Source organism: Megalobrama amblycephala, linkage group LG10 (assembly GCF_018812025.1).
Source record: "Megalobrama amblycephala isolate DHTTF-2021 linkage group LG10, ASM1881202v1, whole genome shotgun sequence".
NCBI lineage: Eukaryota > Metazoa > Chordata > Actinopteri > Cypriniformes > Xenocyprididae > Megalobrama > Megalobrama amblycephala.
Window position 1 is genome coordinate 24,873,783 of NC_063053.1, and position 27,670 is coordinate 24,901,452.

The 27,670-nt window shown below is 36.5% G+C and overlaps 2 protein-coding genes across 3 annotated transcripts; one reads left to right on the forward strand and one right to left on the reverse strand.

Annotated features, from left to right (window-relative positions):
* Positions 1-136: 136 nt before the first annotated feature.
* timm23b (translocase of inner mitochondrial membrane 23 homolog b (yeast)) lies at positions 137-12,369 on the reverse strand. Its single transcript, XM_048205556.1, has 8 exons — positions 12,047-12,369; positions 11,764-11,947; positions 11,626-11,684; positions 11,440-11,533; positions 10,984-11,068; positions 7,798-7,856; positions 7,513-7,623; positions 137-791 (listed from the first exon to the last, which is right to left on the reverse strand). Exons 2-8 carry the CDS (start codon positions 11,873-11,875, stop codon positions 679-681), a joined length of 633 nt encoding a protein of 210 aa, XP_048061513.1. The 5' UTR covers positions 11,876-11,947; positions 12,047-12,369; the 3' UTR covers positions 137-678.
* A 3,210-nt stretch (positions 12,370-15,579) lies between these two features.
* On the forward strand, positions 15,580-23,727 carry LOC125277209 (zinc finger protein 93). 2 transcript variants are annotated; one of them, XM_048205557.1, is made up of 2 exons: positions 15,580-15,736; positions 19,742-23,727. In XM_048205557.1, exon 2 carries the CDS (start codon positions 19,826-19,828, stop codon positions 20,786-20,788), a length of 963 nt encoding a protein of 320 aa, XP_048061514.1. In that variant the 5' UTR covers positions 15,580-15,736; positions 19,742-19,825; the 3' UTR covers positions 20,789-23,727. The 2 variants fall into 2 exon arrangements, with proteins under 2 accessions (XP_048061514.1, XP_048061515.1); XM_048205558.1 differs by lacking the exon at positions 15,580-15,736 and adding an exon at positions 15,839-16,618.
* The last annotated feature ends 3,943 nt before the right edge of the window (positions 23,728-27,670 follow it).

Sequence of the window (27,670 nt, forward strand, 5' to 3'; positions counted from 1 at the left end):
CATTTCTATTTCCTGACAGAGGAAATGCCAGTTTATGCTCACAGAAATGCTCACATTATTAACATAACATTACATGAACTTCCTTTTCAACAATATCTCTACATTTCAGTGAACACTCAAGCTGAACACACAAATGTAGATGGTTTTTATAGCGCAGATTTAATTTTTAGTGACATTTACTTCCAGTTGCACATATACATTCTGGGGTCTGTTAACAATGCTGATGGAATAAGGCAATGTGCCCAAATATCATTTCATGTAATAACATACATTCATAATTACCAAATATTACAGCAAAGAATTTTAGTAAACACTCATTATCCAGTTCTAATGCAATGTTTCATTTTGTTAACATCAAGTCATCTGTTTTGAAAAATCAATTACAGATGGTTCAATGTTAGACTGCTGAATGTACACACACACTGTCGGTTACATTTATGGACACTTAAGCTTCATTAATCAATTAAATAGTGTTTAAATCATTAGTTGCAAACATTCCTCAAATCATAACTGATGACATTTCAGAATGAATTTGAAGCCTCCAGGTGCAGTTTCTTGACCTCATCTTAGCAGTAAAGTTGATGGACATTGCTACTTAGCAAATGCAATCAATTAAGCTTGGTATTTTGAAAAATTGACAATTTTTGGACTGCTTTGTTGAGTATCTTAACAGGCGCCTCAGTAGCGTGTAGGAGAGCTTCCCTTCAGGTGCTCCCAGTTGTTGTAGAGAGCATAAAGTCCAGAAAGCGTCAGCCCGACCAACCCACCTCGCGCTGCCCCCCGCAAACCTCCTGCAATAAAACGCACATAAACAACTTAAGGAAATGAAACGACTGAGAAGACAAGATTCAGCAGTTCCTCTAAATCTGAATTTATCTGTAGATGAACTTGCCCAACTTCTCCTTCCTGGGTTGCACTCATTGCTTTCACTAAATTGTACAACGACAGTTGACATTTTTTCAAGCAGCTCCTTAAGAAAGTCTTCTCACGTACTGGGATCCAAACATTACAGACCTATCAAGCGCGACCATTTGTAAAATGAATGTCTGTGTTCTGGTGTCATTCGCTTCCAGTTAGTTTCAGCTGTACAAAACAGCCTTGATACTGCAAAGAAGTATTTCTTTATTTGTAGCACAAATAGTTTTACTGTTTACTGCACTTTGTAAATCTTTTCCCTTATAATGTTAAAAACCCTTTAAAACCTTTGATGTTCCCAGTCAAAAATGACCAGCCTTTTAAAATAGCTTGTAAATCACTCATGCTATATTATCACCATATATTGGATTCAATCTTTTTCTCAATTTGTTTCAATTAGGACAGGTTTTGTATTTGTAAGAAAATAAAGGTAATTGCAACTTTTTCTCAAAATTCTGCCTTTTTATCACGCAATTCTGACTTTTGTTCTCAGAATTGAGATATAAACTCGATTGCGAGTTATAAAGTCAGAGTTGCATGATATAAACTCACAATTGCGGTATAAACTCAATTTTGAGAAAAAAGTCTGAATTGTGAGATTTAAGCAAGTTATTTCTTGCAATTGACTTAAGCGAGTTTTTCTTGCAATTTTGACTTTATAACTCACAATTCTGAGAAAAAAAGAATTGTGAGATAAAAAGTTACAATCACTTTTTTTTTTTAATTTCATGACGGAAACAAGCTTCCATATAGGCCTCACTGATCTCAGCTCAGTGTGAAAAAAGCAGTATTTGTGGGTAATTTTGTGAATATTCAACAAAACATGGGGGGAAAATGCACAGTTTATCACACTAGTGTACTTTAATGTTTAACCAGAAAGTTTGTTTTGAAATGCTTTTATTTTGTCAAGTCACCTTTATTTATATAGCGCTTTTTACAATGCAGATTGTGTCAAAGCAGCTTTACAGTGATAACAGGTGTATAATTTAGGCTGCACAGCAGCTCTTAAAGAAAATGGTGTCAATGCAGACAGATGCAAAACACTGCTGAATATCAAATGTCAAGTGTCCCCAACTAAGCAAGCCAAAGGCAACAGTGGCAAGGAACCCAAACTCCAACAGGTGACATCAAATGGCAAATAGGTGTTAAAATGGAGAAAAAAAACCTTGGGAGAAACTAATATTTCTCCCAAATATTGGATTCGATCTTTTTGTCAACTTCAGTTTTATGACAGATTTTGTATTTATTTTTTGAAACTGAGTGATGTGAGCCTCATTGATCTGAGGATAAAGCCTGCAATACTCAAAATATGCACAGGTCCGAGGCCTTTATCTTTGCAATGTAAATATTATCGGTAACTTTATTTTAGTGCCGTAGTTACCCGTTACTACGTGAACTTACTTTAGTAGTAACAGTAAATTATGCATAATTACATGTAACTGACCCTAAACCAAACCCTAACCCTAACTCTAACTCTATAGTAAGTACATGTAGTTAATTAATAGTACTCAGTACTTATTTGAATAATTACAATGTAACAAAGAACAAAAAAAAAAAAAAAATTGGGAAGTAGTTATACCTTGTGTGAGCAAGGCCCAATGTGATAACATTAACATTTTCGGGAGAAAATCCTCTCCACGTCAAAATGACCCAAACACAACATAACGGCTACTTATTTCCCTACAGCTGCTAATGAATCAAAAGTCTCGCACATTCAGAGAGAACAGCATTGCCCAAGACTGTGTAAGAGTGCAATGACTCATTTATTCAATCCCAGGCATCATTATCATAGTAAAACTAAAATTAGAACAACATTTTTGGTTCAAAACAAAAGCTTTGTTTCACACATTCTCTGGTGAGCAGCACACAGTACAGCCAGATCAAGTCACTGAGCTCCAGCGACAGTCTCACAGAGGAGCTTCATCTCACCCTGACCGAGAACATGGAGAAGAGCGATAGAGCTTTGACAAGCGTGAGGACTCCACACCCACCACGAGTCGAGGATTGATAACGGCTGATGGAACCGGTGGATGTGAGCCAGCGAGAGCCCACCCATCACAAAATAACAAAAAGGGACTCTTTCCTTTAGATATGTTGCTACATGTCTACATTCTTGTTTTCTGTTAATATTAAACAAAAATGCTTCAGGTATGCAGAACACATGTCAGTTGAAAACAGATTGTAAATGATTTTACAGCACCATTATGATCAATGAACACTTCCTGTGCACTTGTAAATATGTTTGAATATATCCTGAGTGACACATGACTATGAAACGTGAGATAACGAAAGTTATGAGTGAACGTGTGACGGTCTGAAAGGCTTGTGACACACAAACTGCATTCATTGCAAAACTCTTATCTGACACTAAACCCTGCCAAATGCTTTTCAGCTGCATCAACTCAATACCCAGGAACCTCCCTTCTTATAAACTCTGCAGCAAAGCATAATGGGCACTCTAGCTGAGCAGTTTTCCCCTATTGTCTTTACAACAACTCTTCTCTTCTAAATATTCCCAGTCACAGCTATAGGAAAACACCTGTAGGGTAATTCTGAAGGTGCTTCCTTGTAGAAACAATGACATTTTGTGTTTATAACCACCGAATGGCCTTCAGTGGCCTAAATAAGAGTTTTCTATGTGAACATATTGTAAACTGTAATTTATTCCTGTGATCAAAGCTGAATTTTCAGCATCATTACTCCAGTCTTCAGTGTCACATGATCCTTCAGAAATCATTCTAATATACTGATTTGCTGCTCAAGAAGCATTGTTATAATATTGAAAACAGTTGTGCAGCTTAATATTTTTGTGAAAACCATGAATTTTTTTTTTCCATGATTCTTTGATGAATAGAAAGTTCAAAAGAAGAGCATTTATTTGGAACAGAAATCTTTTGAAACATTATAAATGTCTTTACTGCCACTTTTGATCAATTTAATGCGTCCTTGATTAATAAAAAAATTATTTCTTTTTTTAGAAGTAGTGTATTTGTATCTATATGAATATTTTGCAATGCATTTTACAATTATTGTGTTTATACTTTACATTTTATGTTCTACGAATCATGTCTTGTTTAATATTAATTTATTATTACTTATAAATAAACAATTTTTATATACCCTGCCATCTTTATAAATATGTAATTTTCAGTGCTTTATGGGATTGTAGTTCATTCTCTCATCAAAGATGCTAAAGAACATGAAATTGCCTTTTTTCTGAATTATCTACATATTTTTTTGCTTCAAATCAGTTTCCAGTGTTTTTGACTCATATGGGAGCTGGTCAGGTTGGTTCACACTGCGCTTCATTCTTGTGGTCCTTTTCCATCCCGTTCCCCCGTCTCCCTCTCCCTCTCCCACTTCACTTCCTGTCTGTTCTCCCTCTATATTTATTTTAAAAAAATATATTTTTTTCAATTCCTAGCTGAGAAAATACTTCCAAAACCAATAAAGGCCACTGAAACACAGGATGTTCAACAGTTACCACATATTTCTAAACATTAAACTACAGTGTCGAGTAAAATCCTTAATGTTTTAAGTGTCCAAATACTTTTGGGGGCACTGCATTTGAAGATATATGAATCAAAACTTCAAACTGTAAGGCGAGTTTACATTAGCTAATCTGTTAAAGATTATATAATGTAGTGATGCCTGTTACTGTTATTAATGAGTTTTATAAAAGGAAATGCATGTTTTCTGCAAAAGATAGCGTACAATGACTTTCACAACAATACTCTGTTGTCATCAGAACAATTTCCCTTTTCACCTCAAATCTTCCAAAGAAAAGGAAGTACACCACATTTCTGTTCCTTCTCCTTCAGTCTCCTGACTGTGTTTTTGCTTCTTTAAGACAACAATATAGGTTTTTTTTTTTTTTTTTACACTTTTTACACTGCTCATACTTTACCCGGGTTCCCTAGTAAATAAAAGCCTATACCAAAATCTATTTAAAATACATTTATTTCATACTAAGTATACCATTAACATATTTACTGACATATCACTTAAGACTTACTGCTATAAAATTATAATTAATTTTATTTGGAGAATTTCTTTATTGCACAATGCACATTTCTTAATACTATGCCTAAAAAGTGTTTTAATATCACTGTTGATAAGGACTATATGATCTTATTATATATATAATATCAGTCTTTAAATGTAAGATATTTAAAGTGTACCTAAAGTATATTAGCAATAGTTCCACTTTAACACAATCAAATATACTTCAGTAAATGTTTAGTTGGACCTCAGCACTAATTCTATACTAAAGCAGACTTTAAGTATACCAGTTTAGTATACATAAATGTATTTGTAGTTACTTAGCACAAAATAAATGTATTTCAAACACATATTTTTTTTTCTTTTTTTTCCCACTAGGGTTTACAGTTAATCCTGGGTATTTATAAGCTGCCGTTTCACACTGTACATTGGGCCTGGGTTAATGTTCTGACTTGCATAATTTTGGTGTCAGTGTCATTGATGGCATGTTTACATAAGGGCTTTTCACACTGCGCTTAACCCCGGGTTATTGTCACTCTAAATACCACTTTTAACCCCGGGTAAAAGAACTTGTAATTTAGAAGCAGGGTTAGCACCGTTTTTTACCCGGGGTTATGAAACCCTGCTCTGGAGCAGTTGCAGTGCCAAACTTGTACAGTGTGAAACGATGTTAGAATGTTACAGCCAGATGCTTAGCAACAGACAACCAATCACATACTCATATTTGCCTGATCTGCACAGTCACAGAAACACTGCGCACTGTATAAAGCATTTACCCAGGGTTTAGAATGACCCAGGGAAACTATTTCAAGTGTGAAAAGCCTAGTATAGACCCCTTAATCACCTACATCACTGTGACATCACCGCTCTAGCTGGAGGCAAAACATAAGGAAGAACTAATAGCGGGCGCGCTAAAAGTTTGAGGTTTTGACTTTAAAATGTCGTCTTGCTCTGTTTTTGACAGCCAAAATAAAAGGAACAGCACTTTTAGATCAAAACTAAAGTTTTACCAGATCCCGGCAGACATTCCTTCACAGAAATCAAGACGACAATTGTGGTTGAATGCAATACGGCGTACAGACTGGACAGAGACGATCATAAATAATACTCGCGTTTGCAGCGCACACTTCATATCAGGTAAAATAATCGATGCATATGTAATGGTGTGTTGGTTTTATCTAGTACAAATCAGCAAGTTTCTGTTTTATAGGTGAAAAGTCGCCAACTTTCAGCGCACTAGCTAGCTTAAATGTTAAACAAACATTTAGCGATAGATGTGTGTGCCATCCTTTGAATGGTCTCTTAAAATAATCCACATTGCTAATCATAATCATAGTTAGCCCAGCGTTAGGTTACATTAGACAATAAGCCTTGACAAAATTCCCCCAACCACCCGAAAGTAATTCATATGTTGTCTAGGAAATATCCAAAACTTAAGTTAATTTACAAAAATAGCTGTCACGGTTCCGCAGAGACAGTGACTGTACATATTCGGACAGTTCTGAAGCTTCTTGTGCATCCATGTTTAATAAATCCCTCCTAAAACATGCTAGCTTACGCTTGTCAACATTGCGTCCAGCGCCTCTTTTTGCCTCCAGTTAAGCCCCGCCCACCAGGAAATGTTGCAATGTTTACAAACTTTTAAGGGGTCTATTGCGCATCCTCATAAGGGCTTTTCACACTTGAACTAGTCAACTCTGGGTCATTCTAAACCCTGGGTAAATGTAATCCTGGGTTATCTTTATTCATGTTTCACACTGCTCATAATTTACCCGGAATTAACAATTAATCCTGGGTATTCATAAGCTGCTGTTTCACACTGCACATTCCTAAACCCTGGGTTAACGTTCTTATTTGCATATTTGCAGTGTCAGTGTCATTGATTGGATAAAAGCAGCACACGACCTGTTTACATAAATCTAGCATTTTGCATCCGCAAATTGCCAACTGTACTATTGAGTTTATACTGAATGGACATTTCGGACTATAAAAAGTTAAGAATAAAATGTTCTCTTCTTCACTGAAATTATTGCTTTTTCTGTGAGCATTTGACATTTTTCCTCTCAAACGTTGAGTTTACTGTTTATATACACTGCGCAGTGTTTCCATGACTGTCCACAGCAGGCAAATATGAGTATGCAATTGGTTGTCTGTTGCAACTTTCTAACACAGCATCGTTTCACACTGTACAAGTTTGGCACCACAATGAGAGATTAACACCGCAAAAGCGTAGCTAACCCTGCCCCGAAACAGGGTTTTGTAACCCCAGGTAATGAATTACAAGTGTGAAACCTTTACCTGGTGTTAAAAGTGGTTTTTAGAACCAGGTTAAGCGCAGTGTGAAAAGCCCTATATTATATATTGTCGGCAACTGTACTATCGAGTTTATCCTGAATGAACTTTTCAGACTATAAAGTTAAGGAAGAAATGGCCTCTTCTCCACTCCAATTGACATGCTTTCCCAGCTTCTAGGTCACAAATTGGAAATGTGCCTTTACCTGGGGTTATAAGTGGAGTTTAGAATGACGATAACCAGGGGTTAAGCACAGTGTGAAAAGCCCTAATGTGATAAACATATTATTATACATGATCTACCTGGAGATTTGTAGAGGACACCAGTCATGGTCCCCGCAACAATCGTGTTGAGGTCGTCCTCTGCCCCTCTGGCTTTCTCTACGACCACCCCAAATACACTGTACAGCAGAGCTGAACACATATATTTATATATATTTATATCATGCATGCAACACAGCATTATTATATGACTTCTAAGTGAAAATATATTGAATATAAAGATACCCTTCTGTTTCAAATGAGTCGACTACAAAGAGGGACAAGATTCATTTTGAGGGTGAAGGAGGCTGAAATTGGGCCACTCACCTACTGAACCCAAAGTGTTCGCCCATGTGGCACCTTGGCGGGTCACCATATTCAGGATTCTGAATTGGAGAGATGGATGGAGATTAAGAGTTTAAAATAAAGTCACAATTGACCCAAATCACTAATGACTTCTAAAACATCATGCCATATACAGAAATTCAAATGTTTTATGCCTTGGGAAATGGCTGCAGAGTCTTCATAATATCATATTAACAAATAGGCTGTTTAAACATGCATATTTTTGGTTCAGGAATCAGCACTTGGTGTTTCAAGGTTGAATCATTCAATAATAACTTCCTTGACCTGTGTCAGTGTTTAAGAGAATACATTATGGCAGGGTGATCATGCCACTTTCACCCAAACACCCTATCAATCTGCTGACAGTGCTGGACTCTCGCACGTAACAGCAGTGGAGCGGCAGACTTTGGCCCACTGTACTTGTCTTGAACAACATGAAAAGAACTGCATGTGAACAGCCTTGACCACATGATGCTTTGGGCCACACAGGTGTGTACACACAGATATATTTGAGCTATTGATTTAAAACAGCTGTCAAGACATCGTTATTGATAACGTATAAAAAAAAAACCCAAAAAAGCACTTTTGATCGACTATGTCAATGTCTAGCAGTGTATCAAATGATTTATCTAGGCCTGATAACAGAGACAAAAACACAAACATTGACAGAAGGGGAACCAGCTGTTGTAAAATCAGGATTAAATGCGTGTCTCAATCAGCCATCTTAATTTTTTCAGTTAGGATTTGCAACAGAAGAAAAGCTGTTTTATAAATCAGAAGATTTCTGTAGGGTGTATTGTGATGGGTTTGGTTTTCTTTTCCGTTTTGTGACGTCAAAAACCAGTGTGTCTACGAATTCCCCCAACTGCCCGCACCACAATGTTTAATTCAAAGGAAAAGTGCATGTGACTCTGGTTTTTGTGGAATGCGGTGCATCACCACAAACCAAAGGAAACTTGACACCACAGAGCTCAGAGCGGTTTATCCACCTATTCATGGCAATGCTGCCTCTGACATCATGGAATACCCGTATTGTGTGTTACCTGACCAACCTTTACCAGGAAATACACTTCTGCCACTTCTGTTCCTATAGATTACATGGTGAACACTGTGGTAAACACTGCCCTCTGCTGGTTAACTTCATGAAAGTATGCAATGTGTTGATGGAGTCAGTAACACAAACTATCAAAGCAGTGGATGTCCTGTCCTGTCGTTAAGACTATTATTAATTGCATTTTCCACCATATAAGAAAAACAAATCTTTGGTAAATCATAATTATTATGACCTCAAAAGTCAGAGTAATGAGAAACTAAAATTAAAATTCAGAGATAAAAGTCACAATTGTGAGATAAAAAGTCAATTACAAGATACGTCAAAATTGACATAGAAATTTTACTTTGTTTGAATTATAATAACTGACAGTCAAAATGATGAAATACTAAGCTATAATCATGAGACAAGTTCAAAATTGATAGTAAATCATAATTATGAGATAAGTTGAAATTATGACACAATAAGTCATAATTGTGAAATAGAAGTCATAAATATGAGATGCATCAAAATCATGACAGAAATTTGACTGAATTATAACTTTGTATCTCATAATTTTGACCTTTAATCACATACTTATTAACTAATAAATGACAAAATTATGACAATAGGTCGAAAATGATAGCAAATAACAAAAGGTCAATAACAAAAGGTCAAAATCGATAGTAAATCATTTACTATCATTTACATAATTATTCAATTATGAGATTAAAAGTCTAAATGACAAAAAGTCAGAATTTGTATCATAATTTCAAACTTTTATCATAAGTAATAATGATAATAACTAATAACTGACAGTCAAAATGATGAAATACTAAGATATAATCATGAGACAAGGTCAAAATTGATAGTAAATCATAATTGTGAGATAAAAAGTTGAAATTATGACACACTAAGTCATAATTTGTGAGATAAATTAAAATCAACCTTATCTCAATTGAATTAACTAATAACTGACAATCAAAATTATAAAAGACTAAGCTATAATCATGAGACAAGTTCAAAATTGATAGTAAATTATAATTGTGAGATAAAAAGTCAATTATGAGATACGTCAAAATTATGACAGAAATTTGACTTTGAATTATGACTTTGTAGCTCATAATTTCGACCTTTTATCGCATAATCATTAACTAATAAATGACAGTCAAAATGATGAAATAAGCTATAATCATGAGACAAAAGGTCAAAATTGGTAGTAAATCATGAGATAAAAATTAAGACTTTTGTATTGATAGTAAATCATAATCATGAGATTAAAAAGTGTAAATTATGACAAAGTCATAGAATTTGTAGCTCATAATTTCGACCTTTTATCACATAATTATTAACTAATAAATGACAGTCAAAATTATGAAATAAGCTATAAGAGACAAAAGGTCAAAATTGATAGTAAATCATAATTGTGAGATAAAAAGTTGAAATTATTACAAAATGAAAAATTTGTATCTCATAAAAAGACCTTTTATTTCATAATTAATAACTGACAGTCAAAATTATGAAATAAGCTATAATCATGAGACAAAAGGTCAAAATTGATTGTAAATCATGAGATAAAAATTAAGACTTTTGTATTGATAGTAAATCATAATTGTGAGATAAAAAGTTGAAATTATTACAAAACGAAAAATTTGTATCTCATAAAAAGACCTTTTATTTCATAATTAATTAATAACTGACAGTCAAATTTATGAAATAAGCTATAATCATGAGACAAAAGGTCAAAATTGATTGTAAATCATAATGAGATAAAAATTAAGACTTTTGTATTGATAGTAAATCATAATTGTGAGATAAAAAGTTGAAATTATTACAAAACGAAAAATTTGTATTTCATAAAAAGACCTTTTATCTCATAATTAAATTAACTAATAACTGACAGTCAAAATTATGAAATACTAAGCTATAACCACAAGACTTTGTATCTCATCATTTTGAATTTTATCTCATAATTATGACTTTTTACATCATAATTATGATTTACCAAGCATGCTTTTTCCCTTGTTTGCCATTTCGTAAGATGCAGACTGTTTAAGCATATATTTTTTTTTATAGTAAACTTAACTGACTTTTTTATAACAGCATTTAAATTTGTCCAGCGCTGCTGCAGTACTCACTGTACGTTGCGAGGTTTGGACCAAGCCATGTTTCTGGTTTCAGACAAGCCCATTCGAAGACCATTCACAGCCCCAAATACAGCACCTGTATGCCAACACACACATTGTAAAGCTTGTAAATAAGCAATAAGACATTCTGAAATATTTTTCAATTAGTTTTGATAATTTAATTTGCAAATGTTTTATTATATCAGACAACAACATAAAAAGGAAGCATTTTGACTAGTGAACTCAGAGGAGTATCTATACGACAAAGGAAACTGTAGGATATATATATATATATAGATAAATAGATAGATAGATAGATAGATAGATAGATAGACAGATATATATATATACATATATATATATATACATATATATACATATATATATATATATATATATATATATATATATATATATATATATATGACACAGGAGAACCTGTATATGAGGAGGACGAGATAAAGATACCTGTGATACAGCATCCTCCTATAGTGAAGAAGGCCAGCTCAAAGCGTCCTCTTGTTTTATTTGCTCCAGTGGGTAAAATGAACTCATCTGTATCCTGTGAGCACACGATAATGACAGCCAGCCTTTAAATCTCATATATTAAAAACTAATAAAGGCAGCTTATGGCCATAAGACCACAGATCTCACCTGTAAGAGATACTTGGGGTCCACGTTAAGGTATGGAGAGAGAGGACTCATGCCTGTCACTGTCCAGAGAAGCACACTTTAGTAAGCTACTGAATATGGATATCAGTGATATGATAGATATGTATAAGCCAGACTTACATGGCACTCCAGAGAGCTCTGTCTTTGAATACTGAGGGCCAGATCCAAACAGACCGAAGCCTCCTGGACTCCTGGAGCCTGTGCTGGAGGATCCTGATGGCTCCTTATCCATCTTTAGGTTAATAGGTTCGTACACCTTTTTACTCAGCTAAACATTTAAGGATATGTCTGCTTTGCGCAACTCCTGTTAGCCAACAAACAGCGGAAAACAAATGTAATCTGTTCCCTGATGAGCTTTAACTGAGCAGGCAGTAATAAGGTCAGAGAAGGACTCTAGACTTACATTCATTTGGACAAGTTACACTTGGCAATCGGTCATTTTTCTTCCAAAAACACAATGAAATGGTTTAATTATTCAGCGTTCACCGAACAAGTGCCATTTTTGCCATCACTAACTTACACGGAGAATGTTCAACCAGATGCTCCACTTGTTTGCCGTAAAGTAAACTGTGGACGGTCATTTAACTACCCATCATAAACAGTTCTCATCCCTCAAACAATAACGTTAAACATTTTTACTATGTTATAATCTGAGAAAGCACAGTAGGTGTGGTGATGGGGACAAACTGTGGATATGAAATGGATTCTTGCGAAGCTTTATCGAAGCACATCTACGACAGTTTTTGCGACAGCAAACGATTTCTGGCCAGATCAATACATACAAAAAGTGAAACTAAAGCGGAGATTTAGTAAAACAGCTGATAAATTGTATATTAATAACTTATAAAGTTTCATATAAAATAATGCATACGAAATTTGATGTGATATGAATTATGAATTAATATTGGATATGAACATGTTATTTTAACATTTTAAATGTAATTGTTATTCGTGTTAGTAGTATGTAATGAAAAGGAAATGCCTTTACATTTATTTTTCTTTTTATATAAAGAGGAAATTAAATATAGTTTTACATATTTGGGAAGTGATGTAATGATATATTTCAATTGGTATGGGACAAAAAACAGAGAAAATAGACATATATTTGACAGTTATTCATTATTGAGGAAGAAAAACATACATACATATGTTTTAGTGGCTCCAACCATTATATAAAACACATTATATAAAACAAATAATGTTTGTTTTGTATAACTGTAAAAGCAAACAGCCTATTAGAGCATGTAATGTTATTAAAAATAATATGATAGATAAGTAAAGCAACACCTTTTCTCTTTTTATTTGCTCTGGCATTTATTATTATTTATTTTTTACATTTTCTTTATATATATATATATATATATATATATATATATATATATATATATATATATATATATATATATATATATACACACACTATTGCTAAAAGTATTGGGACACTCCTCCAAATCACTTCCATGCCCACAGGTGTATAAACTCAAGCACCTAGGCATGCAGACTGCTTCTACAAACATTTGTGAAAGAATGGGTCGCTCTCAGGAGCTCAGTGAATTCAAGTGTGGTACTGTGATAGGTTGCCACCTGTGCAATAAGTCCATTTGTGAAATTTCCTCACTACTAAATATTCCACGGTCAACTGTTAGTGGTGTCATAACAAAGTGGAAGCAATCAGGAACAACAGCATCTCAGCCATGAAGTGGTAGGCTGCGTAAAATCACAGAGCAGGGTCAGCACATGCTGAGGCGCACAGTGCACAGACGTCACCAACTTTCTGCAGAGTCAATAGCTACAGACCTCCAAACTTCGTGTGTCCTTCAGATTAGCTCAAGAACAGTGCGTAGAGAGCTTCATGGAATGGATTTCCATGGCCGAGCAGCTGCATCCAAGCCTTACATCACCAGTTCAATGCAAAGCGTCGGAGGCAGTGGTGTAAAACACGCCGCCACTGGACTCTAGAGCAGTGGAAACGTGTTCTCTGGAGTGACGAATCACGCTTCTCTGTCTGGCAATCTGATGGACGAGTCTGGGTTTGGCGGTTGTCAGGAGAACGGTACTTGCCTGACTGCATTGTGCCAAGTGTAAAGTTTGGTGGAAGGGGATTATGGTGTGGGGTTGTTTTTCAGGGGTTGGGCTTGGCCCCTTAGTTCCAGTGAAAGGAACTCTTAATGCTTCAGCATACCAAGACATTTTGGACAACTTCATGCTCCCAACATTGTGAGAACAGTTTGGGGATGGCCCCTTCCTGTTCCAACATGACTGCGCACCAGTGCACAAAGCAAAGTCCATAAAGACAAGGAGTTTGGTGTGGAGGAACTTGACTGGCCTGCACAGAGTCCTGACCTCAACCCGATAGAACACCTTTGGGATGAATTAGAGTGGAGACTGTGAGCCAGGCCTTCTCGCCAACATCACTGCCTGACCTCACAAATGTGCTTCTAGAAGAATGGTCAAAAATTCCCCTTAACATACTCCTAAACCTTTTGGAAAGTCTTCCCAGAAGAGCTGAGGCTGTTATAGATGCAAAGCGTGGGCCAACTCCATATTAAACCCTACGGATTAAAAATGGGAGTTCTCTCTAAGTCCAAGAGAATCTCAAATATTTTTTCAGATTATATATATACACTACCAGTCAAAAGTTTGGAAACATTACTATTTTTAATGTTTTTGAATGAAGTCTCTTATGCTCATTAAGGATGCATTTATTTCATAATAAATACAGAAAAAACTACAATATTGTGAAATATTATTACAATTTAAAATTATGGTTTTCTATTTTAATATACTTTAAAATATAATTTATTTCTGTGATGCAAAGCTGAATTTTCAGCATCATTACTCCAGTCTTCAGTGTCACATGATCCTTCAGAAATCATTCTAATATGATGATTTATTATCAATGTTGGAAACAGTTGTGCTGCTTAATATTATTTTATAACCTGTGATACTTTTTCAGGATTCTTTGATGAAAAAAATATCAGCATTTATTTAAAATAGAAATCTTTTGTAACAATATACACTACCGTTCAAAAGTTTGGGGTCAGTAATTTTCTTTTTTTTTTGAAAAAAAAATTAATACTTTTATTGAGCATGGATGTGTTCAATTGATAAAAAGTGATAGTAAAGATTTATATTGTTAGAAAAGATTTATATTTTGAATAAATGCTGTTCTTTTTAACCTTTAATTCATCAATGAATCCTGAAAAAGTATCACAGGTTATAAAATAATATTAAGCAACTGTTTCCAACATTGATAATAAATCATATTACAATGATTGCTGAAGGATCATGAGACACTGAAGACTGGAGTAATGATGCTGAAAATTCAGCTTTGATCACAGAAATAAATTATATTTTAAAGTATATTAAAATAGAAAACCATCATTTTAAATTGGAATAATATTTCACAATATTATTGTTATTTCTGTATTTATTATGATATAAATGCAGCCTTGGTGAGCATAAGAGACTTTGTTCAAAAACATTAAAAATAGTAATGTTTCCAAACTTTGACTGGTAGTGTGTGTATATATATATATATATATATATATATATATATATATATGCAAAAATATTTGAGATTCTCTTGGTATTATGTTATATGCACAAAATCATAATAAAAAATAAAATAGTGACATCAACAGATTACTGTTACACATTTTGTGACACACAATTAAAATACATATATCAATATAAATGATATTTATTGTCATGAGCATGTTATTTCAAAAAGAAAATGTGCATTAATTATTTAATTTTTTTTTTCTTCTGTTATTAGGCAAATATTATATTAAGTCGTAATAAAAAACAATTTCAGACATGTCCAGGCAGTCCCTTTAAATTATTCTGAGTAAATCACGTTTTCAGAGAACATTTTGCATTCATGCTGTTTATGTATTTATTCTGTTCATGTGCACAATGGAATGCGGAAGTCGATCCAGGCGTTATATGCATCAACGGTGACGCGCAGAGGCAGTGAGGAGAAAAAAAAGAAAAAGAAAAATGACATCCGTGACGACATCGACGATGATCTGACAGAGGTGCGGCAGAACCGAACCGATTTCCAACGACCAAACTGCACATTATATGCTTGGTAATGACTTTAAACTACATTTTAATCGACATAACACATTGCAGAATGTTTATACAGTGGATGCTTATGGCTAATCAACAAATGAAGTGTGGACAGGAAGACGCGCTTGATAATATTACAGTGACTGTATTGAGGAATTTAGATACAGCAGATCATGCAGTCACACCGGCCATATGTCACTCTCCGAGTCTGGGTCACAATAACACCTTTGGCTCTTTCTGAGGCGAATTGTTTTGTTATTGCTCCAAATGAAGCACTCGTTTCTTACGAATAACCGATCAAAAGGTATTTTAAACACTGTATGGGCTCGCGGATGGTCTGTTTCCTGTCATGTATTGATCGAAATGCTCAGTAACTATAGTATATATTCTCGAGCGACCGTAAGTGCGAGTTATTCAGCACAAGCTGGCAGTAGTACAGAAAGTACAGCCTGTACACATCGTATTCAGTTTCAGTATGTGTATATGTGGGCCTCGGTGTGAGATAGACGCTTAAATCGTCTATAATGCTGAATAAATGTGCAGTTTTATGGCGGGCCGATTGAATCCTGACCATTATAATATGTTTACAGTCAGGCTTTAGCGAACGCCTCTTCCGTGCCATTACAAGGTCAGACCGATTCACGACACAGCTCGTCTACATTTTACTATCGAGATCTTCTAACCTTCTTGACGTGGACAACTTGGACATTAAATGCTTTTAAAAGAAAAATACAGTGCTCGGTTGCAGCCCCATTTAATCCTTTCCCATAATGCACCGTGTCAATGCACAGTTGTGTTTCCTGTTTACCGTTGTAACGCTTTTGTTTGCCTGGTTTTCCTTTTTTGACGCGGGTTAAAGTGCATTGTTCTGCATGTCTTTAATCACGATTGATCAGAGAAGGTGAGTTTATAAATAAATAATACTAACGTAAACACGCGAAAATGGGAGATCGGCGAGACTTCGCGGCATCCCGCTGATGAGGAAATACCCTGGCGCGAACGTCCGCTTTCATTTTACAGTTCGACATATTATCGCGTTCCGACGGGTTTGACAGATTCCGCACTAACTGCAGAATGATGCTTCTGAACGTTCTATAAATGTCAGAATGATTCTTCTGAACGTTCTCTGAATATCAGAGTGATTCTTCTGAACATTCTATAAATGTCAGAATGATTCTTCTGAACGTTCACTGAATATCAGAGTGATTCTTCTGAACGTTCTATAAATGTCAGAATGATTCTTTTGAACGTTCTTTGAATATCAGAGTGATACTTCTGAACAGTCTATAAATGTCAGAATGATTCTTCTGAACGTTCTCTGAATATCAGAGTGATTCTTCTGAACAGTCTATAAATGTCAGAGTGATTCTTCTGAACAGTCTAAATGTCAGAATGATTCTTCTGAACGTTCACTGAATATCAGAGTGATTCTTCTAAACAGTCTATAAATGTCAGAGTGATTCTTCTGAACAGTCTAAATGTCAGAATGATTCTTCTGAACGTTCTCTGAATATCAGAGTGATTCTTCTGAACAGTCTATAAATGTCAGAATGATTCTTCTGAACATTCTCTGAATATCAGAGTGATTCTTCTAAACAGTCTAAATGTCAGAATGATTCTTCTGAACGTTCTCTGAATATCAGAGTGATTCTTCTGAACAGCCTATAAATGCTAAAATGATTCCTCAGGTCGTTCTCCAAATATCAAAATGATTTTTTCCCCCTCTAAACGTTGTTTAAATGTTAGAATAATTTCTTGTAATGTTCTCTGAATATCAGAGTGATTCTTCTGAACATTCTATAAATGCTAGAATGATTCTTCAGTACATTCTCCGAATATCAGAGTGATTCTTCTGAACATTCACTGAATATCAAAATGTTTTTTTAAACGTTGTTTAAATGTCAAAATAATTTCTTGTAATGTTCTCTAAATATCAGAATGATTCATTGGGAAGTTATTTTAAATTGGAGAGTGATTCTTCTGAACAGTCTATAAATGCCAGAATGATTCTTCAGGTGGTTCTCCAAATATCAAAATGATTTTTTTCTCTCTCTAAACATTGTTTAAATGTCAGAATGATTTCTTGTAATGTTCTCTAAATATCAGAATGATTCTTTGGGATGTTATTTTAAATGTCAGAGTGATTCTTTAGAGAATTCTGTAAATGTCAGAAATGTTCGGTGAATGTACGACTGATTCTTCAGAATGTTCTCGTTTGGATCTCTTAGATGTCAATTGTGGAATAGTCTGTTGTTAAAGGGATAGTTCACTCAAAACATTTCTTTCTCCTGCTGAATGCAAATGAAAATATTTTGAATAATATGTGTAACAAAACATTTGATGGTCCCCATTGATTTACATAGTGTGGGGCCAATCAATTGTTTGGTTACCAACATTCTTCAAAATATATTCTTATTTGTTCAGCATGCATATAAGCTTAAAAAAAAAATCCACCTAAGAGGAAGTAAAATATCTTGCACCATAGCTCATGAGTCTCCATGCAGCCTGTACTTTTTTTCTAGCAGACTTGCATGGTTTTTCAGTGGCCTAAAGGATTAGTTCACTTCTGAATGATAATTTACTCACCCCCATGTCATCCAAGATGTTCATGTCTTTCTTTCTTCAGTTGAAAAGAAATTAAGGTTTTTGAGGAAAATATTACAGGATTTTTCTCCATATAGTGGACTTCAACAGTTACCAACGGGTTGAAGGTCCAAATGTCAGTGTTTCAGTTTCATGTTTCAGTGCAGCTTCAAAGAGCTCTACACGATCCCAGACGAGGAATAAGTGTCTTATCTAGAGAAACGATTGTTCATTTTCTTAAAAAAAAAAAAAAAACACAAATGCTTGTCTTGCACTGTTCTGCGATGCGCCACATATTACGTAGTCACGCTATAAAGGTCAGTACAGATCCAGTGTTTAGAAAGCGAACGTGCAAAGATGAAGCGAAACGCCCTTTACAAAAAAAGGTTAACCGACGAGAAAATGAGATGGAGTTTTTCGACCTACAGCGGTACTTCCGCCTACGTCACGCGTGACCTTTCCAACGTGATTACGTCATGCGTGGCACATGAGCATGCGTGGAAAATTAGCATTTGTGGTTAAAAACTATATAAATTTTTTTTTTTTTTTTTTTTTTTTTTTAGAAAATGACTGATCGTTTCTCTAGATAAGACCCTTACGCTGCATTCACACGGGGGGTCAGCGTCATCGCTTGATGGAGGGCGTGTCTGAAGCTTGTGTTGAGATGACCATTAAAGTGATAACAGCCAATCACAATACTTTTCGGTGTAGCATGAACGCAATTGGCTAGCGACTGCTCTAGAGTGTTTGCGATCTGATTGGCTGATGCCTGTGTTGGCGCTTTAAAAGTTGATCTTCAACTTCTGCCGCGAGCAACACGAGTGAAGCGATGCGACGGAACCCACAATTCAGTTTGGCAACACATGACGTCACCCATTCAAAGTTAACAAGAAGTGTTAACGCTGACGCCCTGTGTGAATGCAGTGTTATTCTTCAACTGGGATCATGTAGAGCTCTTTGAAGCTGAACTGAAACTGACATTTGGACCTTCAACCCGTTGAACCCCACTAAAGTCCACTATATGGAGAAAAATCCTGGAATGTTTTCCTCAAAAACCTTTATTTCTTTTTGACCGAAGAAAGAAAGACATAAACATCTTGGATGATATGGGGGTGAGTAAATTATCAGGAGATTTTAATTCTGAAGTGAACTAATCCTTAAGAGTAATATAATGCTGATATAAATGTAGTAATGCTATCCCATGATCATAAAAAAAATCTATTTTACTCAATATGAACTCAAAATTAGCTACTACAGAAATAGTTTATTATAAATTGACAAAGCTGTTGCTTGAATTGACACAAGGGGGAGATAATAATCTGTCAGACTGACTAATTATCAGCCAATAGTCTCAAAATAGCCAAATATTGGCTGATGTATGTTATTATTGCTGGTACTGTTTAATTTAACTCAAGCATTTTTTGTTTTTGTTTCCTACTAGGATTTGCTGAGGTGTAAATTAAGCCTGGAATAGGCACTGCTCCCCAGTGAGAAAGCAACAGAAGGGCTGTGAAGATCAGCCCTAATGGAAGAGATCGAAACAGAGCTGACCTGCTCCGAGCAGGACGCTTTAGGAGCAGACTTCATCACGGTGGAGCTGGACACCCAGCCCATCGAATATGTGGTCAAGTGGGCCGAGGTGGGCTCAAAATTCACTTTAGCCTGTGTGAAAAAGGATTTGGACGAGGCTACTTGCTTCACCTCCGATCAGATAGTGAAAGTGGAACCGGACGAGACGTTCTTTGTCCCTTATGAAGCCGTGTACCCAGAATGTGAGGAAATAGATCCGAATTTGATCCCGACGCACGAGGAGGAGGTGGGAAGTGAATCAGACTCCGACGACAACACCGAACCGGGGAATAGCCAGCTGTGCGAAGACGAGGATGTTTCCGATATTTCCTGGGAGAAAGAGGTGTCTCATACCAGAACCTATAAGTGCCACTTCTGCGGCAAGATCTACAGCCATTCCTCAAGTCTTGCTCGCCATCTGCATGTGCACTCGGATAGATCATCCCTCCCTTCCTCGAAAGGTTTCAGCAAGTTAGGCGACAACAAAAAGTCTCTGCTGTGCAATCTGTGCGGGGTGAGGTGCAACGGCAAGCGGCTTCTGGCGATACACAAGAAATGCCACAAAACCAAGAGACTGCACACGTGCAACACCTGCGGCAAAACCTTCAATCACAGCTCTAGCCTGTCGCGGCATCGGTTAATCCACAAAAAAGGCTTGGATAAAAACGCTAGGCCGTTGTACCCGGCTCCAACCCCTGCGCCCATCATGACCCAGCACAGTTTCCACGGCACGAATAAAAGAACGCCGGTCCCCTCGGGCGAGCGCGAGAAGCAGTACCAGTGCGCGCAGTGCGACAGGGTCTTCAGCCACTCCGCCGGCCTCTCCAAGCACCAGGTGGCTCACGTGCGACAGCTGCTCAACTCGTACACGCACGGCAAAGACGCGCTCGACAAGTCCTCGGACCTAAAATCCGCCTGAAGCTGTGCTCCCGCGACAAGCCCAACTACTACACCCTGTGCAAGAAGAACAAGCACAACAAAGGGGGCAAGAAGAGGCTGTGCTTGCCGAACGAGGAGCGGCCGTACCCCTGCCGCATGTGCGAGAAGCGCTTCAGCCACACCACCAGCCTGTCTCGGCATGAGCACACGCATGCCAGCGACAAGTGCTACCCCTGCAACATCTGCAAGAAGACCTTCGTACGGCTCTCCAACCTCAAGCAGCACCAGCAAACGCACGCTTCGGGCAAGCTCTACGAGTGCCCACAGTGCGGGAAGACTTTCGTTCACTCCTCCAGCTTCTCGCGCCATAAGAAGGTCCACGCGGCAATGAGGCTCTCACCGAAACTGGATGACATTAAGTGCGAAGAGGAACTGGTCATCGATGAGGTGGCCCCGCTGGAATACGAGTCCGAGTGAGAAGGACCGAGATTCTGGAACTGTCCTGGCACAGTCGACACGGATGTTCTGGAACTGTGATTGGGAAAAGTGTTGTTGTGTTCTTGCCAACGCTATCTCACGACCAATTCGTACGTATTTTACGAGGTGTAAAACCCAGTGAAGGGTATGTTTAGGGGTGGGGTTAGGGGAAGGTTATTCGTGCAAATTCATACAAATTTGGCAACTCGTAAAATACATACGATTCAACAAAAAACATACGAATTCATATGACCTCACTTGTACGAATTCATACGACCCAGTGAGATACGAGCGAGGTAGCCTACATTTTTTTGCTAAATCGTATGAATTCATATGAATTTGCCACCTCGTAAAATACGTACGATTTAGCAAAAGTGATATGAATTCGTACGAATTTATAAGATTTGTCTAAACCCCAGCGACGGGTAGGTTTAGGGACGGGGTTAGGGGTAGGTCATTCGTACGAATTCATGCAAATTTGACAACTCGTGAAATATGTACGATTTAGCAAAAAACGTACGAGTGAGGTCATACGAATTCGTATGAATTAGCCACTTGTTATAATACATACGATTTAGCGCAAAACGTATGAGTGAGGTCCTACGAATTAGCCACCTCGTAAAATATGTACGATTTAGCGTAGTGAGGTCGTACAATTTTTTTTTGCTAAATCGAATGTATTTTACGAGTTGCCAAATTCGTATGAATTCGTATGAATGACCTACGAATTAGCCACCTCATAAAATATGTACGAATTGCCGTGAGATTGCGTTGGTTTTGCTGTTTTTTGTTTTTGTTTGTTTGTTTACCCCTCATTCTTATTTTATGACATCGTAATTTGGCTGTGTGGCTTCTATCTAATAGTCTTGTAATTATTATAGCCCTTTTCGGCCACATTATAGGGGATATAGTTGCAATCTTTGTTAATGAAAGAAAAGTTTTTCTTTTTGTTTTGCTTTGGTTGACATTCCCTTTTGTTTTGTTCATTCGGTTTACTGGGAAGGTAATTCTTTGCAAGAGGCAAATTGTGTAATTCTCATTTTTAGGTGTCCACAAGAAAAACAGAGAAAAGCAGATGGCATTGGCAATGCAGGTGTTATTTATTTTCCGTGCTTGCACTAATCCTGTGAACCCAAAATAAAGTACTTGTTGAGGTGTGGGATGGAGTAGAGGGGAGTGAGGGGTGAGTTTTGTATGCAAGAAGTAAATTTTATATGCAATTTACTTGAACGTTGTTCTATTAAGTGTGTGGTTTGAATTAATGATGTCCCCTGTAATTATATTTATGCGACCTAATTTCTTAGACCAACTAATTGAAGGCTTTTCTCACTTGAAGTATGGACACACAAGAGCAGGTTTTGCTGTTTGGTTTTATGGGATATTATATATATAAAAAAAAAAAGTGTATACCGTTTCATTAAAAACTGCTGGATGAGTGCAAATGGAGATGTTCTCCAAACTAACAAGTGTTTGGGGTGATTTGATTGGTTTGACTAGTTTCCTCAACATGTTGTCTTTGGTACTTATTTCCTCTTCGATGTTAATTTGTCAAAATATGAAATCCATTGTGTCCATGGAGGGTGTTTGATGCTTGTTGACATGGACATGTACAGATGCACTTAAAATACTGTTCATATAAATTTGTGTGCGTGCACTTGATAAATATGAGAAAAGAATATACTCGCAAAGTGTGTGCTTTTTACTTCTGCTGTATATGTGTAAAAAGTTGCAGTTGCAAAAAGAAGTTCTATCTGATTTATTTTTCTGTATCTTCATAAGTTATGGAATAGCCAAGGGATTTCATATTTTAACAAGCATTGCACTATTGTATTTATAGACAGAAGCACTACATATTTAGGAAATTGGAACGCGACTTTGGATCTCCTGGTCAAAACCTCAAATGAACGAGGCACGGAAATATCTTCCACGCATTTTTGAAAAATTGATCAAGTGCCCTCAGCTACATTGTGTAAGACCAAAGCTCTTCGACGCGCCACTGAAGACGTGCGGTTCAGCTCATCAAAGGTGTTCAATCAGTCTCCTGTTCCATGTTCATACGCCTTCTGGACTTTCGCTCACCACTGAAATTGAATAGCAATTACTAACCCATTTATGGAGTTTGAAAAATGAGACTTTGAGAAGAGTTGAGACGCACGTATGAAGCACAGATGACACTGTTACACCCAGAATGATGTTATCAAAAAAGAAAACGCTCTTGGTACTCTATAGTTGTTGGTTGTTTTAATATATTTCCTTGGTTCTAGTCATTGTTTTTAATTCTTTCCAATAATATAAGGTTTATCGCTCTCCTGTCCACACTCCTCATGGTTTGATTTATGTTTGTCATTTTCTTTGTTTTCAATTGCTGTAGCTATTTCATCTCTTGATGCAGCAGACCTACATCTTATATAAAGATGTATGTTTTTGTATTGTGTTTGCCATTAGATTACAGTTTAAGAGTTCAGTCTTGCATTTTTTTGTAATAAATAATTGGTTCATGAATCACTGTATCTGTCTGTTGAATCTTGGCAGTACAAGTATGGTTCAGTGATGAAGTCCAGATACTAGTTTGACTTATTGCACACTTTATTGCCTCGTGTGCCCATCTTATTGTCTCAATAACTGAAAACCAGCCCAGCTGCATAAACTGCTAAGGCTAGTCTTACAAGTTAGTCATCAATTTTTTTCTTCTTTAAGACTGTTCATAACTTTTCAGTTAGTTAAATAAAAACGTAGATTGGTCTAATTTGAAACTGAAATGTAAGACTGATTGCCTCTTGGCTAACTGTTAGTTGGTCAGACTGAAAATGCCACCTACTAGTTGTTGCCTGTAATTCTGTCATCGGCCAAAAGATGTCAGCATAAGACTATTGAGGAAGGGTAACATTAGCACAAAAATGAACACCAGCAAATATGGTATGACAGTGTTTCTGCAAGACAACATAAAACCACACACACAAAAAAAAAAATTTTAATTACTTAACCTACATATATTTTTTAATGTCGACAGCCTATGTCAATGTTATTTCCCATTTCAGGGGTGGCCAAAATGTGTTTAAAATCAGTGATAGCTATAGAAGTGTGTTACACTTCATTTCGATGGTCCATATTAGACATCCTACTAACTATATGTAACTTTGCAACTTCATGTCAACTAACTCTCATTAGAGTATTAGTAGACTGTAAGGTTAGGTTAGGTTAGTGTTGGTAGAATATACCAATCAGGCATAACATTATGACCACATTCCTAATATTGTGTTGGTCCCCATAAAAGGGGGCAAAACTGTAAAACTGTAAAACTGCCAAAACAGCCCTGACCCGTCGAGGCATGGACTCCACTAGACCCCTGAAGGTGTGCTGTGGTATCTGACACCAAGATGTTAGCAGCAGATCCTTTATGTCCTGTAAGTTGAGAGGTGGAGCCTCCATGGATCGGACTTGTTTGTTCAGTATATCCCACAGATGCTCCATTGGATTGAGATCTGGGGAATTTGGAGGTCAAGTCAACACCTCAAACTCATTGTTGTGCTCCTCAAACCATTCCTGAACCATTTTTGCTTTGTGGCAGGAGCATTATCCTGCTGAAAGAGTCCAGGGAATACCGTTTCCATGAAAGGGTGTACATGGTCTCAACAATGCTTAGGTAGGTGGTACGTGTCAAAGTAACATCCACATGGATGGCAGGACTCAAGGTTTCCCAGCAGAACATTGCCCAAAGCATCACTCTGTCTCCACTGGCTTGCCTTCTTCATCAGACTAGGTAAGCAAGCAAGAACAATAGCGAAAAATGGCAGATGGAGCGATAATGACTGACATGATCCATGACAACATGATATTTTTTAGTGATATTTGTAAATTGTCTTTCTAAATGTTTCGTTAGCATGTTGCTAATGTACTGTTAAATGTGGTTAAAGTTACCATTGTTTATTACTGTATTCACGGAGACAAGAGAGCCATTGCTATTTTCATAGGGAGCGCAAGGATTTAAAGGGGCCGCAGCCTGAATTGACGCATATTTAATGATGCCCCAAAATAGGCAGTTAAAAAAATTAATTTAAAAAAATCTATGGGGTATTTTGAGCTGAAACTTCACAGACACATTCAGGGGACACCTTAGACTTGTATTACATTTTGTGAAAGAACGTTCTAGGGCACCTTTAAATGCTTTGGTCAGTTCATGCAATTTTATAATATTTATTTGAAAGAATTAAAAGAGCAGTTTCATGTCTTTGTGTTGTTTCAACTGGTCGAAGTTGTTATGGGATTTCATAACATAAACATTTATTAAATAGCTCATTAGTACATATAGCATGATACTGGAATTCATGTACTGCCATGATATTTACATGGTAGTATGGTTCATGTCCAAAACACCATAGTAATACCATGGTACTTTTTGGTACTAATGTATAATGTAAAGTCTATTTTTGGGAATACAGTAAAAAAAATTTTTGGTTACGATCTAGGGTGCCATCTGCTGCCCACCTTCACAAGGTCCTCTGGGGGTCCCTAACGCTAAACCACCTAGTGCTAATCTAAACGAAATATAATACACCCCCCTAAAACCCGAGGGTGTGCACGTGAAACCAGGTACTGATGTTCCCAGTGCTCATGAAGAGATGCTGTGTATTTATAACCAATTCCAGTTACATCACATTGACAAGTGTTCTGAATACTCATCACATCAGGAGTGCTGTTAGATTCAGATTTGTGATTCGCAAAATGAATCATTTAGGTTTGACACATTCAGTTAAACCGAATTAATCAAAAGATTCATTCACAAACTTGATATATGAAAAGATCTTTTTTTTTTTTTTGTATCTGAGTAAAAATATACATTTAAAAATGAAGTGAAGTATAAAAAGTAAAATTCAACAAAAATATTTATACTCAAGTAAAGTAGAAATTTCCAAAAACAAGAATTTGTAATTCGTGACTATACACCTCTGACCTCCACACTAAATGCCTGAAGAGAAAGAATCAAAACAACTTGATTTGATGTGTTAACAGATCACACCTGATATTGTTGTGGCAGAAACATACAAGTCTTCATGTAAATGTGACTGTTTCATTGCAAACATTGGCAAAGTCCTATATATTTCAGTATCTAAAGTTACACCATGTGACATCTACACAGGGAAAAACATATGACTCTTTACACTGAAAAAAGTACTTAACATTAAATTTGGCATGAAATGGAAATTGTGATAGTCTTTTCTATCCTATTGTGACGTATATCCCAGTATAAAGGCTTCTCAAACAAAGAAACAAAAACAAAAAGTAGGGTAAGACTTGATTTTGTCCATCAGGAATCGATAGGATGGTTGTGGTTTGCTATTGGTGGATCTCATGTGAGTGACAGGTTGCTCCGCCCTCACGGCAGTAAACACATCATCAGAGAAGAGAAGAGATGTTGCTGCAAGAGGGAGAAGTTATTTTGATTAAAGATCATGAGGGCACATGAATGAAGAAAAATAATATATAGTAGTCAACATTTGAAGTGGATCAAAACCTTTCATCAAAATTGTCCTAAAATCTTCGTCTTAGGAAAACTTAGTTCTTAGGACAACTTGATGAACCTTTTTGATCCACTTCAAATGTTCAAATGTTGACTACTGTATATATATATATATATATATATATATATATATATATATATATATATATATATATATGCAATAATGAATGCAATAATTTACAAATCTCATAAACTTATATTTTATTCACAATAGAATATAGATAACATGTCGAATGTTGAAAGTGAGACATTTTGAAATGTCATGCCAAATATTGGCTCATTTTGCATTTCAAGAGAGCTACACATTCCAAAAAAGTTGGGACAGGTAGCAATAAGAGGCCGTAAAAGTTAAATGTACATATAAGGAACAGCTGGTGGACCAATTTGCAACTTATTAGGTCAATTGGCAATCTACAGTGCATAATATCATCCAAAGAGTCAGAGAATCTGGAACAATCTCTGTGCGTAAGGGCCAAGGCCGGAAAACCATACTGGATGCCTGTGATCTTCGGGCCCTTAGACGGCACTGCATCACATACAGGAATGCTACTGTAATGGAAATCACAACATGGGCTCAGAAATACTTCCAGAAAACATTGTCGGTGAACACAATCCACTGTGCCATTCGCCGTTGCCAGCTAAAACTCTATAGGTCAAAAAAGAAGCCATATCTAAACCTGATCCAGAAGAGCAAGCGTTTTCTCTAGGCCAAGGCTCATTTAAAATGGACTGTAGTAAAAGTGGAAAACTGTTCTGTGGTCAGACAAATCAAAATTTGAAGTTCTTTTTGGAAAACTGGGACGCCATGTCATCCGGACTAAAGAGGACAAGGACAACCCAAGTTGTTATCAGCGCTCAGTTCAGAAGCCTGGCAGCTTACACATCTGGAAAGGCACCATCAATGCTGAAAGGTATATCCAAGTTCTA

What these genes read in the sequence shown, in the direction of transcription:
- timm23b (XM_048205556.1), bottom strand. Translation starts at nt 11,875, where the DNA reads ATGGATAAGGAGCCATCAGGATCCTCCAGCACAGGCTCCAGGAGTCCA. An exon ending in AGAGCTCTCTGGAGTGCCAT is followed by an intron (nt 11,685 to 11,763) that starts GTAAGTCTGGCT and finishes TTCTCTGGACAG; the next exon opens with TGACAGGCATGAGTCCTCTC. An exon ending in ACCCCAAGTATCTCTTACAG is followed by an intron (nt 11,534 to 11,625) that starts GTGAGATCTGTG and finishes GTGTGCTCACAG; the next exon opens with GATACAGATGAGTTCATTTT.
- LOC125277209 (XM_048205557.1), top strand. Translation starts at nt 19,826, where the DNA reads ATGGAAGAGATCGAAACAGAGCTGACCTGCTCCGAGCAGGACGCTTTA.